This window comes from Aphelocoma coerulescens, chromosome 3 (genome assembly GCF_041296385.1).
Source record: "Aphelocoma coerulescens isolate FSJ_1873_10779 chromosome 3, UR_Acoe_1.0, whole genome shotgun sequence".
NCBI classification, from domain to species: domain Eukaryota; kingdom Metazoa; phylum Chordata; class Aves; order Passeriformes; family Corvidae; genus Aphelocoma; species Aphelocoma coerulescens.
This window is the reverse complement of record NC_091016.1, coordinates 122,419,632-122,436,229: the sequence shown is the minus strand read 5'-3', so window position 1 is coordinate 122,436,229 and position 16,598 is coordinate 122,419,632. Positions and strand designations below refer to the sequence as shown.

Here is a 16,598-nt window from a genome sequence, read left to right as displayed (position 1 = left end):
TTTAACCAGGGGGACAGCTGAGGATCCATAAATTCACCTTGGAAGGAGTGGTGGCACAGCCCTGGGCTGCAGGCTTGTGCTCCAGGGCCCTGGTGCATCCTCAGGGCTGCTGGAAGTCCTGGCTGCTCTCTGATCTGGGTGGAAGCACCTTCCCCCCACCAGCACACACCCAAAGGGGTGGCTGTCACCAGCAGGGCCACAGGACAGGGCTGGCACTGACACCTGCACAAGGGAGGGGATTTTGCCCTTCTGCCCCCCTCAGGTGAGACCCCTGGGGCCAACAGCAGAAGGACGTGGAGCTGCTGGAGCAAATCCAGAGGAGGCCACAGAGATGCTCCAAGGGCTGGAGCCCCTCTGCTCTGGAGCCAGGCTGGGAGAGCTGGGGGTGTTCATCTGGAGAAGGATCCAGGGAGACCTTAGAGCCCCTTCCAGTGCCTAAAGGGGCTCCAGGAGAGCTGCAGAGGGACTTGGGACAAGGCATGGAGTGACAGGATAAGGGTGAATGGCTTCCCACTTGCAGAGGGCAGGGATAGATGGGATATTGGGAAGGAATTCCTGGCTGTGGGGATGGTGAGGCCCTGGCCCAGGGTGCCCAGAGAAGCTGTGGCTGCCCCTGGACCCCTGGAAGTGTCCAAGGCCAGGTTGGACAGGGCTTGGAGCAACGTGGGCTAGTGGGAGGTGTCCCTGCCTGTGGCAGAGGGTGGAACTGGATGAGCTTTAAGGTCCCTTCCAACCCAAACCACTCTCTGAAGACACAAGGGTCTCACCTGGCTTCCACACCAGACAACCACCTGAGGTGGTGGAAGTCAGGCAGAAGCAACCACAGGCCAGGAGCCGAGACACTGGAGAAATCATTTATTGGCACAGGTGTTCCAGCCAAATACAGCACAGCTCTGCCTCACTGGTGTCTGAGCAAGCAGAGGTAAGGGGCTATTTTACAGTGCAGGGAGAGCCTGCTTCACACATTTCAGAGCTGTAGCCTCAGCTCAGTAATAGATTTTGTGCTTTAAAATTAAAAAAAAAAAAGCTCTTTGCTATATTAGTGTTGGCAAATTGCATGATTCCTCCTGTACACAACCTGTTACACCTCCCCCAGTAACAAAAATAAGGTTTTTTACCTTCCTTAATGCCTGTGGTTCAAGAAAAAAAAGCTTTAATTGTGTCCAAGTTAGTGAGACATCTCCAAGCATCTGCTTGAGCTGCCTGCAGCAGACTTGGGAACCATCCCTCATCTCAGCATTCAGCACCTGCAGCCCAAGAGCACCCCAAATTTGGGTGCTGCACCCTTGCCCAGCCATGATCTGCACACATCAAGCTGCTCAGCCACGGAGGAGAAGGGCTTTGCTTTTCCCAGCTCCCTCACAGCTGCTTGCAGGATATTTGATCACAGGCTCATGGAGCTCCAGCCAGGCTCTTCCCCAGCATCAACAACCCCAGAGTACAGCAGATAAAAAAGCCAGGGAACAGCTGAGAAAGAAGTGGTTTGAAAAGCCAGAAGGATGGAGCAGAGCAGGTGATGCACGAGGGACTTGGGGCAGGCAGCCCTGGCCAGAGCCACCCCCACATCAAGTTCAGCAGTATTTTGTCGTTGATAGGTCTAAATTTAGCCAATTCAAGGCACGCACTCACAGGAAATTCTTCCCTGCTTGTTTCAGGTGCTAACAGTCAGATCAACCCATCTGGGGGTGCACAGTCCCCCCTAGCCATGGCTTTCCAGCAGCATCGACCTCTGCTGCCCCACCAAGTCCCTAATCCCAGCACAAAGCTAGTTTCCTGCCCTCCCAGTAGCAAACTGGGCTGGAAGGGGTCCAGGCTAACCAAATTCCAAGAGGCCAGTGAGCTCTCCAGCAGTCCTCTGAGCAGGGAATGCCCCCAATGTCCTGCTGTGACCCACCAGGAGCAGGAGGCTGCCAGAGAGCAGTTCCACCTCCAGCTCCACCATACCATTTAAAAAACAAATCCAAAAATTTAAAACAAAACAAAAAAAACCCAACCAACAAAAATGGAAAAAAAAAAAAAAAAGATAAAAAGCTTTAATAAAGTAACCTGAACTAGAGTCTCTTTTAGAAGGGGGGTCTCTGCACCCAACCCACTATCAGTTAAAAGCATCAGGGACTCAGGATTATTTGTGGTTTGATCAGAGTTACATCCTCTTCCAGTACTGCTCCGTCCTGGGGATGCCGGCCACAACCTCGGACTCGATGCCACAGTGGTCCTCTCCTCGCAGGATTTTGAAGAAGCCTGGGAGAACACCAAGAGCAAAAAAAAACAAAAAAAAAGAAAGTCACCCTCTCCACCCATCCATCATCCCACCACGGGAACGGGGCGGGGATTCCCGGGGCTCTCACCGTTCTCCCCCCAGTCGGTGTTCCAGGAGTTGGCCACCAGCCAGTACGGAGTGTCATTCTCCACGCCCCAGCCCAGGATGCGGATGGCGTGGCCTCCCACCTGCTCCCCAGACACGTGCTGGTAGACCCCTGCAAGGGAAAAACACCCCAAAATGTCCACACTGCAGAGCGCTCACAGCCCGGGGCACAGCCGGTATCACAACCCCCAGAGAGGCTGAGGAGGGGCTTTTGGTTGAATGCAAAACTGAAACTTAGTGCAGAGTCTGGAGGAAGGAGTTCTGCACGGGGGGATGGTGATAGGACAAGAGGGAAAGGTTTTAAACTAAAAGATGTGAGATTTAGGTTGGGCGTTAGGAGGAAATTCCTCCCTGTGAGGGTGGGGAGGCCCTGGCACAGGATGCCCAGAGAAGCTGTGGCTGCCCCTGGATCCCTGGCAGTGTCCAAGGCCAGGCTGGGCAGGGCTTGGGGCAACCTGGGATAGTGGGAGGTGTCCCTGCCCATGGCAGGGGGAGGAATGAAATGATTTTTAAATCATTATCTTCCCACCCAAACCATTCCATGATTCTGTGACTGATGCTCAGCACCAGCTGAGCACACACCAGAGACATTCCCCAAGGGGCTCAAAGGCAGTTCAGAACAAGAGATTTGAGGTCCTAAAATCTGAGCTGTTGCTGTCAGCTGGACTTTGGGGTGGCTCCCTTTAGGGCTCCCTCCCTGAGCCAGTCCCAAGCACCTTTCCCCCTTGCTATAAACCCATGGATGCAGGAGATGGCATCTGCCCATGTCCTTGCCACACCAGATGCTCGAGTGTGAGCTTGAGATCTCCTCCCACACTGGAGTAGACAGACCAGGGACACAAAAAAAGGGACCCTACGGATGAAGCAGGGAACAGGGCTCCCCCCACAGCCCCAGTGCTGCTGCTCACCTGATTTGTACATCAGGAAATCCTCATAGACAATGAAAGCTCCTTCCACTGGGCCATTCTTGTAGATCTCAGCCATGATTTCCTTCTCACTGCGAGGGACACCGTAGGATGTGATGCCTTAAAGGAAAAGAATTCCCACCATTAGGATGGCATTGACAGGCCACACAGGATGGCTCGACCAAGCCTGCTCAGTGTGACCCTGCAAGAGGCCTCTTGCATCTAAATTCAGGTTAAATTCAAACCCAGCTGCTCCAGAGGCTCCTGACACAGCCAGGCAGGAAAAGTGGGCTCCAGCCACCACTCTTCCACAGGGAATTATTTAATCTGAGTCCTATTGTACCCACAGACCTATTCCAGAGAGCTTTAGTGGGAAGGGACATTTTCTCCTTGTACATCCTCCTTTTTAAAACAACCCAAAAGGCTCAAGGAGAAGACAAATCTCCAAGAAACAGCCAGATTATCCTAAATGTACCAGGCTGGCTGCTGCCAAGGAGACTTGGAGTTGGCTTTGACACCAGATGGGGCTCAGCACCACACTCTTCAAGCCAGCCACGTGCACCACGAGGACTCAAACCAGTTCCACCAGTTCCCTCTTTCCCAGCTGAGTCTCAGCAAACACAAAACTGTGCATCTGCCCCCGCCCAGGTTTGCTCCAGGACCACCAGACTGGAGCCTCCAGGGACAGGGCACAGGAAATAACCACCAGGGATGGGTCTGATCCTGCCAAGCCCACCCTGATGCCACAAAGAGCAGCTCCCTTACCATAGTGCTTGTCCTCCTTGTACGAGGGTGAGTACCCAGGCTCGCAGTGCCGGCTGCACCTCGGGGTGCTCCCTCCCTCCCCGGTGCAGGGGGGCCGGCTGCCGTTGACGTGGTGCTCGCAGGGTGGGATGGAGTAGGGCCGGCAGCCTGTCCAGGACAGAGGTGACATCAACTGGCTGTCCCCAAAGATCCCAACAGCCACACTGGAGAAGGCACCAGAAGCCACAAGAAAGGGCATCTCTGCCCCAGGAACCCCACAAATCAGTGGGGTGCAGGAGAAGGTCTTCCCCTGCCAGATGGGCAATCCCTCCAACAGCAATGGGTTTCCCTCCAGACCTGCTTCCCACCACCTCCCTCTCCAAAAGGTGATGGAAAAGGTGGAAACATGAACCAACTGATGGTCATGCCAGGAGGAGGCAGAGGGCTCCAGTCTAGAAGTTATTTTTTGAAGGGGAAACTTGTCAGGAAGACTCCCCACCTCATCCAAAGTGTATTGAACTGATTCAAAACCAGCAACAACACAAAATTCACAGCCTGATTCATTCCTGCTATGGAAACAGGAGCCCTGGGAGGTTGTTAAGGGTTCCTGGCTCCCTTCCCAGATGGGCCTCCTGCCTCTAGGTGCTGCTCAGGGACCCTTGTCCCAAAGGAGTGACCAGAAGGAGCCATGGGGGCAGGAGCAGCCAGCTGGGGCTGCAGAGGTGCTTGAGTTGAAGGAGGGAACAGCCACAAGGATGCAGACCAGGAGAGAAGCATCCCAGAAAACAGGAACCTTAACCAAGCAGAGATGCTCCTCTGCTTTCCCACAGGTATCTGCCAGGACTTACCCACGTGGGAGTCGTAGAGACCCCCGGACACGAGGCCCCTCTCTGTCCAGTACCTCCACGCGCCGGAGGGGTAACCACCATTGCACCTGGGGGGAGAGGCACCAGCTCCAGCCCCAGCCATCCCATTTTGGGAGAGGCAGGGGAATGGAGCCAGCCTGGGATGGTTCAAGGGAAGCTTCGGGCACATAAAACCTTTTTTTTAGTCCGTTCCTGCCTTCCCTGGGATTTGCCTTGAGACACCAAGGCCTCAGGAAGAGAACCAAGAACACCCATGGCTCCACATCCCAAAGTGCCTCCTTACCAGGTCTCTGATCAGCTTCTGCTGCCAGCAGCAACAGGACCTGGAGACTCAACTCCCCACCCTGTGCTCAACAATTGGAAAAGCCATAGTGCCTGAAAACCAAGGATCTGGGACTATGAAAGATCTTTCCTTTAGCTTCGGCAGCTGCCAGCTCTGTGTGGGACAGCATCATTATGTGCTTGCAGCCATCACCATCCACGATGCTGAGGGCAGGATGTGTCCCAGAGGGACTTTCAGTCCCTGGAATCACCTTTCTGTTCCCACCTAACTCCCTCATCCACCCCACAAACCTCTGGAGGAGCTTCCTGCTCGTTAGGGAGGTAATGAAGGTAGGGCTGAAGCAATCAGCACCTCCAGAGTCTGTCCCTGCTCCTCCCAACCACCTTCCCAGTGCACAAGGACCAGGAGCAGCTCACCCCATGCCACACTCGAAGCCACAGCATGACAGCAGGTCCTCAGCTGAGACCTCCACGCTGACCTTGGCGTTGGTGTGGACACAGATCCGGTCTGAAATCGCTTCCACGGCACCAAAAGCCTGAGGGCAACCCCAAAACACCCATTAGAGATGGTCAGGGGAGAGAAATCAGGAAACCTCCTGGAAATGAGTGCAGCAGGCATGGTCTGGCTGGGAGAAGCCACCCAGGAGCTCAGAGACTGCAGCATCCCACAGCGTCCCCCCACAAAGCAGAGATGCTTAAAGGGCTGGAGCCCCTCTGCTCTGGAGCCAGGCTGGGAGAGCTGGGGATGTTCACCTGGCGAAGAGAAAGACCCAAGGAGACCTCAGAGTCCCTTCCAGAGCCTAAAGAGGCTCCAGGAGAGCTGGAGAGGGACTTGGGACAAGGGATGGAGGGTCAGGACACAGGGAATGGCTTCCCACTGCCAGAGGGCAGGGTTAGATGGGATATTGGGAAGGAATTGTTCCCTGTGGGGGTGATGATGCACTGGCACAGGTTGCCCAGAGAAGCTGTGTCTGCCCCTGGATCCGTGGAAGTGTCAAAGGCCAGGCTGGGCAGGGCTTGGATCAACGTGGGACAGTGGAAGGTGTCCCTGCCCATGGCAGGGGGCTCACCAGCAATTTCAAAAGCATGGGTTTTGCCCAGCAAATTTTATCAACACAACATGAAACCACCCCTATTCTTACCCAGCAGGAGCCACAGGAGCCCTGGTCTCTTATCTCGCTGATGGTGGGGCAGTTGGGCCACTGCGTCCGCGAGTCGAAGTTATCGGGCAGCTCCATGTCTGCAGCAAAATCCACCCTGTGAGGAGAGGGAAACGCTGTCACAGGAGCAGCAGCGACCCACGACTGGGTGCACTGCACTCTCCAACCTCCTCTGAAGGTGACCTGGAGGACGAGGGCTGTTGTTTGATTACGGAAGGAGCATAAATACTTGTGATGTCCTCAGAGGAGGTCAGCAGCTCCTCTGGCGGGTTCACTTTCAAGGATAACAAATTGCACAACTTGCTCAAGTATCTGGCAGAACACGGGATGGATTTTCCCCCTCACGTGTGCTCCGTGCTTAATTCCATGAACAAGGTCCACCAAGCTCCACCAATGTCCACTCTGCTGCCCACAGCCTGCCAGGAGAGCCCCTCACCCACTCCAGGTGCTCATGGAAGATCCACACAAGCTTTTACTGCAGTCCTCCCTGCACTCACCTCTCAGGGAGCTTGGGCCCACCCAGGAAGGTGCCACAGAGCTTCTTCACGTAGCTCATGTCAGCATTGTGGAAGTTGTGCCCTGCCTGGGAAGAGACACACAGAATTGGGACACGACTCTCCAGAGCCTCCAAGAGCATCGCTGGGACTGCAGCCCGGTGCTCCAGAGCTCCCTGAATCCCAAACAGAGTCTGGGATTGCTGCACAGCCCAGGGGCCAAAAGCCAACCACCTACAGACACAGAACACAGGCCAGGATCAGCCCATCAGGACCAGTAGGGTCCAGCTCGAGGCTTTGGGCACAGCAAATGGGCCAAGGAGGGACAGGTCACCAATAACTGGACACTCGCTGCTTGTTTCCAGCCTCCTGCAGAGTTTCCTCCTCTTACATTGCTCCTGCTCCACAAATCCATCCTGCTCTGCTCCAAGGAGGAGCTCCACAGTCCCCTGTCACTGCAGGAACCCCTGAGACCATCACCTCACAGGAAAAATCAGCTGGGAACAAGGCTGGATTGATGTCACCACCGTGGTGACACTCCCAAAGCTCAGCCACTAAATCCCACACGGAGACTGTCAGCAGCGCGTCCAAAAAAACATCCCCAAATCATCAGCCCAGTACTCACCTTCCAGGTGGTGTTGAGCTTGTTTATGTGGTTGACCAGGTCATCGGAGAGAGGAGGGAAGTAGGGAACGCTGCGAGCGTTGGCGAAGGCCACCAGGACCCACAGCAGGGACACGGACGGCCACATCTTGGCTACGGAACGGGACACTCCACCTGCAGCCAGATTGGAGCATCGTTGGAAACATCCCCACACTGGGCTCAGCTGCAGCAACACGTGGGAGGATAAAATGTGTGGCTGCACCAGGTGTCCCTCCAGATCCCCAGTTCCCCCAAAGGTCAGGAGAGACACAGGAACAGAGTAACAACCCCCCTCCTGCAGCTCAGGAGAAATCAGATAAAGGCAGCCTTGTTTGTTGACCACTACAGGATTAGCAGCAGCAGGAAAATACCTTTTGAAGCAGATCCAAGGGATTTGGAGGGTATTAAAACCTGTGTTTATTTCCACAAAAACAAAGAATAAGGACCAGGAGAAGGAGTAAGTGGCATCCCACCTCCACAGCAAACTTCAGGCACAAGACTTGATAGGCCCTGGCCCTGCTCTTCCATTTAAAGATATTACTCCAAATTACATTTTTGGACTTTACAGCCTCATTTTGCCCAACCTGCTGCCCTGGGGACCCAGATTGGGGTCACAGCCCCAGGTGTGACCCCCTGCCCATGCACAGGGGGGTCAGCATACACCAGAGCTGTCTGGGGCTGCTGTCCCCTGCTCCCCTGCCACTGGGGCTTTTCTCCAGAGAGGTGCAGGGCATGAGGAAAGCCCCAGTTTGGGGATCAGAGGTGCAGAGGAAATCCAAGAGCAGGAAAGAATGGCCCAGAGCCTCCCGTGCAGGAGCACAAGCACCACGAAGCCCACAGACATTCCAGGGCTCCCTGGTTTCCCTGCTCTCCTTTAACCTAATTCACACTGAATTGCCCAACTCCAAATTAACCCCCAGCGCCAGCAGCCACTTGCTCCTCGTCCCCTGACTCAGACACATCACGAGGCCACGAGCTCCTTTATCTCTGCAAACACACCTGGGCACCCTCCTCCTCCTCCAAACCCTCCCAGCTCCCTCCCACCAGCCCCACATCCACCCCGGACCTTGGATCCTCCACGGCAGAGATATCCAGGCTTTAATTCCTGCTCATCTTATCGAGCTCAACGTGTAATCACCTTTGCAAGCCTGGGCTTAAACCGGACACGCAGCTCCTGCCAGCAGCTCGGCAGCCCCACAGCAGCAGAGCTGGATGAGCAGGGGATGGGGATGGGAGACACACACACACCTCCCTGCCGGCTGCTTCCACCCACTCCCAGCCAAGTTTAGCCTTTCCAGAGTAGAAAACCCAGCAGGAGTGTCCTACTTTCTGGCAGCAGCGAGCCCAGGCGGCTGCAGCTCACTGTATAAAAGGTTTGGTTTTTTTTTCTCCTTTCCCTCTCTTCCTTCCCACCATTTATTTATTTGTTCCCCCCTCTCTGCGCTTTCAGCAGGGACGCTCAGCCCAAAAAGACAGAGTTTCAGCAGCACATGGGTCCTCCCACTCTTAAATCTCACCTCTCTGAAGGGATTTTATGCGTATTTGCAGGGGTTTCATGAATATTTTCTTTGCTTAGAGGTTCCTGCAGGCAAGGGACTCGCTGGCAGCGCTCCCCTGCTTACACAGCAGGAAGGAGGTTACACCCAGGAAAATAAATATACATTTCTAATGCAACTGTGCTTTTTTGCCTACGACAGGCCACAGGAAGCCTGCAGGTAACCAGCCTGAGCTGAAGCACCTTTTTAATGGAAAATCTTCAATAAAATACGCACCTACACAAATATCAACCCTCAAAATCCTCTGCACTTCCTGCAGTCAGCTCGGTGTTTCCCATAGCACAGGCAGGAGGCGTTTTTGAGGCCTGAAGTCACATGATTACACTTTGTTTTTTCCAGCAGGATGTTTGTTAATCTGCTGACAGGCTGAAAACCACCCTGCCAGGCATCGATGCTCTTCTGAGGGACGGACATGGGACATCTCCTGGCCTCGGGTTACCAGACCACACACTCCAGGCAACCCGAAACCGAACTGAAAATCGATCCCAGAAGTTTCCCCTCCAACAGGCAGAGTTTCAGCTCTGCTGCTTTGCATCTGCACCACGGACATGGCCCAGGGCCAGCAAACCCAGCAAAGCAAATAGCTGGGAGCCAGATAGATCTTTAGGCAAAAAAAGAAAACCCTCTTGACAAGTCTCCTGTGGGCATGAAGCCTCCCTATGGGTCATGAGAGAGCTGGGGGTGTCCAGCCTGGGGAAGAGAAGGCTCCAGAGAGAACTCAGAACCCCTTCCAATGCCTAAAGGGGTTCCAGGAGAGCTGCAGAGGGACTTGGGACAAGGCATGGAGGGACAGGACAAGGGGAATGGCTTCCCACTGCCAGAGGGCAGGGATAGATGGGATATTGGGAAGGAATTGTTCCCTCTGACAGCGGTGAGGCACTAGAACAGGTTGCCCCAAGAGATGGGGGATGCCCCATCCCGAAAAACATTCAATAATGTCAGGTTGCATGGGGCTCTGAGCAATTTGATATACAGCTAAAATATACGAAGGTGTCCCTGCCCGTGGCAGAGGGGTTGGAATTAAATGCCCTTTAAACATCCCTTCCAACCCAAACCTTTCTATTATTCTACGAGGTCTCCTATGGGTGTGAAGTTTGGGGTGGTGGGCAGCTGACACTCTCAGCTGGCACCAGGTATCCCAAGATCTGTCTGGAAAAGGAAGGGGAAATCCTCAATCCCGTGGGATTTTTTCCTCCCTAACCCCCCCTTCTCCCTGGCTTTATCCTGTGTACAGCAGGTCTATAAATAGGACACACAGGCACGGGACTGGCAGGACGGATTCCCACCGGCCACGGGTCACGTGCAGCCCAACCACAACAACCCCCGAGACCCTACAGTGAGAAAAAGCTGCTGGTTTCCTCCCTCACCCCCCTGTCCCAGCTGATCCGAGCAGCAAGAGCTTCCCCTGGCAGCGTTATCACACTGCTGCTTCCCCCAGCACCGCTATCTCCTCCTCACACCCCTCCTCCTCCTCCTAAAACCTCACAGCCGTTTAAACCCCAGAGCAGCAGGCCCAAAACCAAAATTGCATCACAGCTGCTGCACCCCACCATCTGTGGCCCTTGGTGCACAGCAAGCAGGTCAGAGGAGTTTCTCCAGGAACCCCAGCAGACCCCTTCCCTTTGCACCCCCAATGTCTCCAGAGGTGCCTCGGTTTCAGGATAACACTGGCTAAGGCTGATCCACAGCTCTCATCCCACCACAGCCCATCAGCCTGGAAACAGAAACAAGGCTGTGGGCTTCCCAGGACAGGGCAGCTTCACCCTGCAGAACCCCCCAGGTGGTGGCAGGAGGATGTCTGGGGCTTGCAAAGAGCCCCTCAGGTTGCTCCACCTTCCCCTGGACTGAGAGCAGAGAATACTTTGGGATCCAAAGCATCTGCTGATGCCATTTCTTGAAGGATGAGCAGGAAATAAACACCCAGCAGCACACCTGACGCTGCGTGGGACAGGACACTCACCATTCAGCCAGCTGAGTGCAGCCCCTCTCGAGGAGGGGGCAGCGAGGCCGAAGGCTCTGCAGGAGCTGCTCAGAGCAGCTGCAGCCTGCGAGGGAGGAGAGCACCCGGAGGGCTGTGGCTGTGCTGGTGCTGCAGCATCCACCCACAGCCCTCTGTGCTGTCGCAGAGGAGGAGGGAAGGAGGAGACACCACCCAAGTGCCATCTCCATCCCTCCTGACCGCATCTGGGAGCCAGGGGCAGCTCCCTGCCTGTTTTCTCATGGACACAGCTCCTGACAGTTGAACCCTGTCATTCCAGACATCAGCAGGATCCCACACTGCTCTCCCAGCAGCCAAGGCAGTGCCCACAGCAGCAAATCCCTTCACCTCTGCACCAAAATCAAAGCCCACAAGTACCATTTAACTTTATTTAAGGAAAACAACAACAACTACAACAACCCAACCCCCAAACCGGCTATTCCGAGCCCAGCTCACATGACTCAGCCGGGGCAGGTCAGACCACAGGTAAGTCACAGCCCTGAAGCATCTCCCAGCTCCTGCACTGTCTGGGCCAACCCCCTGCAGGCACAGACAGAGGCATCCACACCTTCTCCAGGGCTCTGAGGAAGGTAAAAGCTGTCCCACCCTCCCTTCTACAACACCCCCCACTCCTCCAGAGCCAGGGGTGCTCAGCACAGCCCAAGCCATGTGTCCTGCTCAGCACCAGCCGTTCGCCCGGGCTGAGCTTTGTCCTTTGTTCTCTTTGCCAGGGCTTGTGACTCCGAGCCAAAACAAAGCAAAGCCATAAAGGTTCAGCTGCGGCTCCCGATCCAGCTCAGTCTGCTGTGTCACCAGGTGAGCTCGGCGGCACCAAACCCGTGGTCTGGTGACTTCATCAGAGCTCTCGCTGCATTACCAAAGCTTGAATTACTTTTTCTTCAAGAAAAAAAAACAACATGAGGCGCTCCTCTCCATACTTATTCCCTTCCAACAAAGCCAGATCACTGGCACGGGTCAGATAACAGAATCTTAGAAAGGTTTGGGTTGGAAGGGATCCTAAAGATCATCTAATTTCAACCCTACTAGACCTGGTTGCTCTGTCTCTGACAAAATAACTCCCTCCTGAGACAAGCTACAGCACTCACCTCTGCAGCTTCCATGCACACAAAGCACGAGATTCCTCCCCAGTGAAGCTGCACTGATTTTTTTTTTTCCTCTTTTTCTTACAGACCAATCCATTAACCGGAATCTTGCACAAGCCCCCAGACACCCCGTGCTACAGAAATCCCTTCCCTTCATCTGCAACCCAGAGGGAAATGCCAGAAGGAAGCTCTCTTTGCTGCATCACGCCCGCAGAGCATCCCTGAGAGTGGGATACAGGGGTGAGAGATTCATTCCAGGCTAGAGGGATGCACGGCAGCTCCTCCAGCGCCATTCCCAAGCCATGGTCCTGGTCCAAACCAGGCTGGGCTGTGCATCACGGGACGTTCCCAGGGTGCCAAACCGACCTCGGCGTCAGCTGACGAGCAGGGCTGCGGCGTTTTTCCTGTCTCTATCATAAAAACAAGGTTTCCTCTCTCCTCCCGCGACCCTTCCTGAAGGTTTGACGAGTTTTGAGGGTTCATTTTCCCTGCAACAACCCGCACCGCTGCGCCGCAGCGCATCCCCCTCCCTCACCCCGCATTTCGCACCCCGCACTAGCCACGGACAAAAGTCCCCCAAAATAGCCACGGACAAAAGTCCCCCAAAACGCCACGGCAAAAAGCGGGAGACGCTGCTGCTGTTGCCCCCGCGGGTGTTCCGTGGCCCTCACGGAGCCGTGGAAGGGGGTGTCCCATTCCCCCCGCCCCACAGCATCCCCTCCCTTACCGGTCCCCGCCGCCGCCGCGCCCGCACCCGCACCCGCTGCGCTTCTTATGCGCGTCCCCGACACTCACCGGGACTCACCGGGACTCACCGGGACTCACGGCCCCGCGAGCGCTCGGTAGCCACGGCCGGGGCGGCTCCCGGAGGCTGAGTCATCCCGGGCCGGCCCGCCCCCGGCGTGACAGCATCCTGCCGGCTGCCCGCCCCCGGAGCCCGCCTTCCTCCGTCCTTCCATCCCTGCTCCCGGCTCCATCCCTGCTCCTGACTGCTTCCCTCCTTCCATCCCTGCTCCTTGCTACATCCCTGCTCCTGGCTCCATCCATGCTGCCGGCTCATTCCTTCCTCCTGCCTGCTTCCCTCCTTCCTCCTGTCTGCTTCCTTGCTCCTGCCTCCATTCCTTCTTCTGCCTCCCTGCTCCTGCCTCCATCCTTCCTCCTGCCGACACCCATCCCACCTACTTTTCATACCCCTAAGATGCCTGCATCCTTCCTCAATTCCACCTCCATCCTGCCTGTATCCCTCCTCCAGTCTGCTTCTGACCTTCCTCTAACCCACAAGTGTTCCATCGTCTGCCGTCCCATCCCGTCCCATCCCATCCCATCCCATCCCATCCCATCCCATCCCATCCCGTCCCGTCCCGTCCCGTCCCGTCCCGTCCCGTCCCGTCCCGTCCCGTCCCCTTCCCTTCCTCCTGCCTTTCTCCCCTCCTGCCGTACTCCATTCCATCTCATTTTCCTCTTTCAACCTGCCTGCATTCCTCCTCTGTCCCACCTGCATTCCACCTTTATCCCCTCTTGATCTCATCCATATCCTTCCTGCTTCCCTCTTCCATCCTATCTCCATCCCATCTAGTTTTCCTCCACCTACCTGTCTGCAATTTTCCTGAATCCCACCTGTATCTCACCCTTTGCTATCCCATCTCCATCCCTTTTCCTGTCTGTTTCTCTCCTCCAGCCAACTTCTCTCCCATCTGGTTTTCCTCCTCCAACCTGCCTGAATCCTTCCTAAATCCCACCTACATCCCACCTCCATCCCTTTTCAACTCCACCTGCATCATACAGGGTGCCCAGAGAAGCTGTGGCTGCCCCTGGATCCCTGGAAGTGTCCAAGGCCAGGCTGGACAGGGCTTGGAGCAACCTGGGATAGTGGAAGGTGTCCCTGCCCATGGCAGGGGGTGGAACTGGATGAGCTTTAAGGTCCCTTCCCACCCAAACCATCCTGAGATTCCGTGATCCTCCTGCTTCCCTCCTCCAGCCTGCCTCTATCCCATCTGACTTTTCTACTCCACCCTCCTTGCACCCCACCACTATCCTGTCTCCATCCCACCTCCATCTTGCCGGCATCCCTTGAAGTTTTCATCTGGAAATGCAGGAAGATTTCCCTGTGTTACTGTGCTGACTGACCCTTTTTCCCTCATTTTGGCTGATTTTCAGGAGTATGAGCAACAGAAAAATCATCTCAGGAGCCAGTTTCAAGCCCTGTTCTAAACTACAATGGTACTAAAGCATCTCTTAAATGACAAAAAAATCCTTTTTTTATTCTTTTCTCACCCTTCTCTGTGAGAAGGAGGGAATGAAATGTACTCCCTACCATCCTCAGAAATGAAAAGACCATGTGCCCTGGCATCAAAAATAATTAATCAGTGAGCATATTTCCTTTTTTCCCCCTGGCTCCATTTATATCCAATCAAATTTTGGTCACACTCACATTTTAAAGATTGATTTTGGCTTGAGAAGGTTTCCTAGTGAAGTGATGAAAAAAAATCAGAGAACTAAAATTTAATACACTTGACTGCACATCCCAGTACTTCTGCAGTGAAATTGAAGATGGTTTTGATGTGTTTAAATGTTTTTATTCTGCGATACTCTGTGTGCAGTGGCCCTTGGACCACTGCACGCCTTTACATGTAATATTTAACCGCCCCTTCACGATGTTTTTATTTGTGCTTTAGCAATTAAAATAATTTTTAAAAAATATTGCTTGTAACCTAACTCCCCTCTGACTCCACAGGATTTCTTCGCTCTCCTTGTGAAGGTTGATTTCAGTTTTCTATGTTGTCTGTGAGGTTTTGTTGACAAAAAACATGGGAGAAATAACCTGGATTTTGTCCTGCCCTTTGTACGATCCGGCTCCGAGGGCCTCAGTGTCTCCAGTTGTGGAGCTACAGTCAGGACATTACTAACATTTATTTCTCCCAGTAACTCCGTCACTTCCCTCTGAATTCCCCACACCTCCTCATTTCCAGCAAGGTTTTTGCCCAGAATCCACATAAGAGCAATTTTAAGCCTGTGCAGTCCCATAAAACACCTTTTATTTTGCCTTGTTCTGAGCCACCAGGGAGCCCATCCTTCAGGCTCTGCCCATGTCCCCTGTGGGTTGTTCAGGAGGGAGCAGCCACCTGTTTTTCCTTTTTGGTGTCTTTTTCAAGAAACGAAAGCATGAACTAAAACTTTGCACAGACTGATGACTTTCTGCCCTCTTTGGGGAAGTGTCAAAGCTCTTGCCCCTATTTCAGTTGGTTTGGGCTGAAAACATGTCAGTTTTTGAAATAAGTTGATAATTTTTAAGATAATTTGTTCAGTTTTGAGATAAATTGTCCCTCTGCTCTGGAGCCAGGCTGGGAGAACTGAGGGTGTTCACCTGGAGAAGAGAAGGATCCAGGGAGACCTCAGAGCCCCTTCCAGAGCCTAAAGGAACTCCAGGAGAGCTGGAGAGGGACTTGGGATAAGGAATGGAGGGACAGGACAAGGGGCAATGGGTTAGATGGGATATTAGGGAGAAATTCTCCCCTGTGAGGAGGGGGAGGCCCTGGCACAGGGTGCCCAGAGAAGCTGTGGCTGCCCCTGGATCCCTGGAAGTGTCCAAGGTCAGGTTGGATGGGTCTTGGAGCAACCTGGGATAGTGGAAGGTGTCCCTGCCCATGGGTGGAATGAGATGAACTTTTAAGGTCCTTCCAAGCCAAACCATTCTGGGATTCCACGATAAGTCATTTTTATATATGATGCTGAATGCAGCCAGGAAAATTTCCCCATTAGAGACTTCCCAGAGAGTTCAAAAATCCCTTGTGTGCCCAAACCAGCCATGAAATAAACCTGCCCTTTTTTACCCTTTTTTCTCATGGTATTTTTTTAGTGTATCAGAAAAAATGAATTATGTTTGCTGAGGCTTTGGCCTTCGGAGCAAAATCCACCACTACAGGAATGAGATAAGGAAATGGGTCAGGAGGCCTTGGGCAAACCTCTCTTATCGCTTGTTTGATCAGTGCTGATTGAATCATGGTGCCCCTGCTTCTACACTGAGCAGCAAATAGCTCTTAACGAGGCTGCTGCAGGGCCAACACCTATAAGTTCCAGAAAATCAAAAGGTTTTTTTATGTATATTCTCCTACAATTAAAAAAAAAAAAAAATAGCCCTGATTAATGCAGGTATGGGTTTTTTTGTTTTTCTTCCTCGGGGTTTAGAACCATCATTGCTTACAACAAGGGTAGGAAATGCAGGTTTATTTAATGACCAAATAGCTTGGCTTGGCTTGGGGTAGGAGTGAACTGTGCTCCTCCCTGAACCCAAAGCCTGTCCAGCTGGGCTGCCAGACCTCCTTTGGGGAGTATCCACCCTGATTTTTTCTGATTCACCCTTTTCAGCCACTTTTAAACACCATAATTTTACTACTGAAGCAGCACTACAAAATTTGTGCCTGAGGTTCTTTTACTCTTGGTTTCGTGTCCCTCTTTGAGCAACATCCCTGGAAGTGCCCAAAGCCAGGCTGAACCCCTTGGAGC

The 16,598-nt window shown here is 53.7% G+C and overlaps 1 protein-coding gene across 4 annotated transcripts; it reads right to left on the bottom strand.

Moving 5' to 3' along the window:
• Positions 1–840: 840 nt before the first annotated feature.
• Positions 841–12,994, bottom strand: CTSB (cathepsin B). 4 transcript variants are annotated; one of them, XM_069011825.1, is made up of 10 exons: positions 12,891–12,994; positions 7,442–7,593; positions 6,820–6,905; positions 6,305–6,419; positions 5,580–5,698; positions 4,863–4,948; positions 4,036–4,182; positions 3,274–3,390; positions 2,349–2,477; positions 841–2,241 (listed from the first exon to the last, which is right to left on the bottom strand). In XM_069011825.1, exons 2-10 carry the CDS (start codon positions 7,565–7,567, stop codon positions 2,144–2,146), a joined length of 1,023 nt encoding a protein of 340 aa, XP_068867926.1. In that variant the 5' UTR covers positions 7,568–7,593; positions 12,891–12,994; the 3' UTR covers positions 841–2,143. The 4 variants fall into 4 exon arrangements, with proteins under 4 accessions (XP_068867926.1, XP_068867927.1, XP_068867928.1 ...); XM_069011826.1 differs by having other exon boundaries at positions 12,901–12,994; XM_069011827.1 differs by having other exon boundaries at positions 12,911–12,984.
• Positions 12,995–16,598: the final 3,604 nt, after the last annotated feature.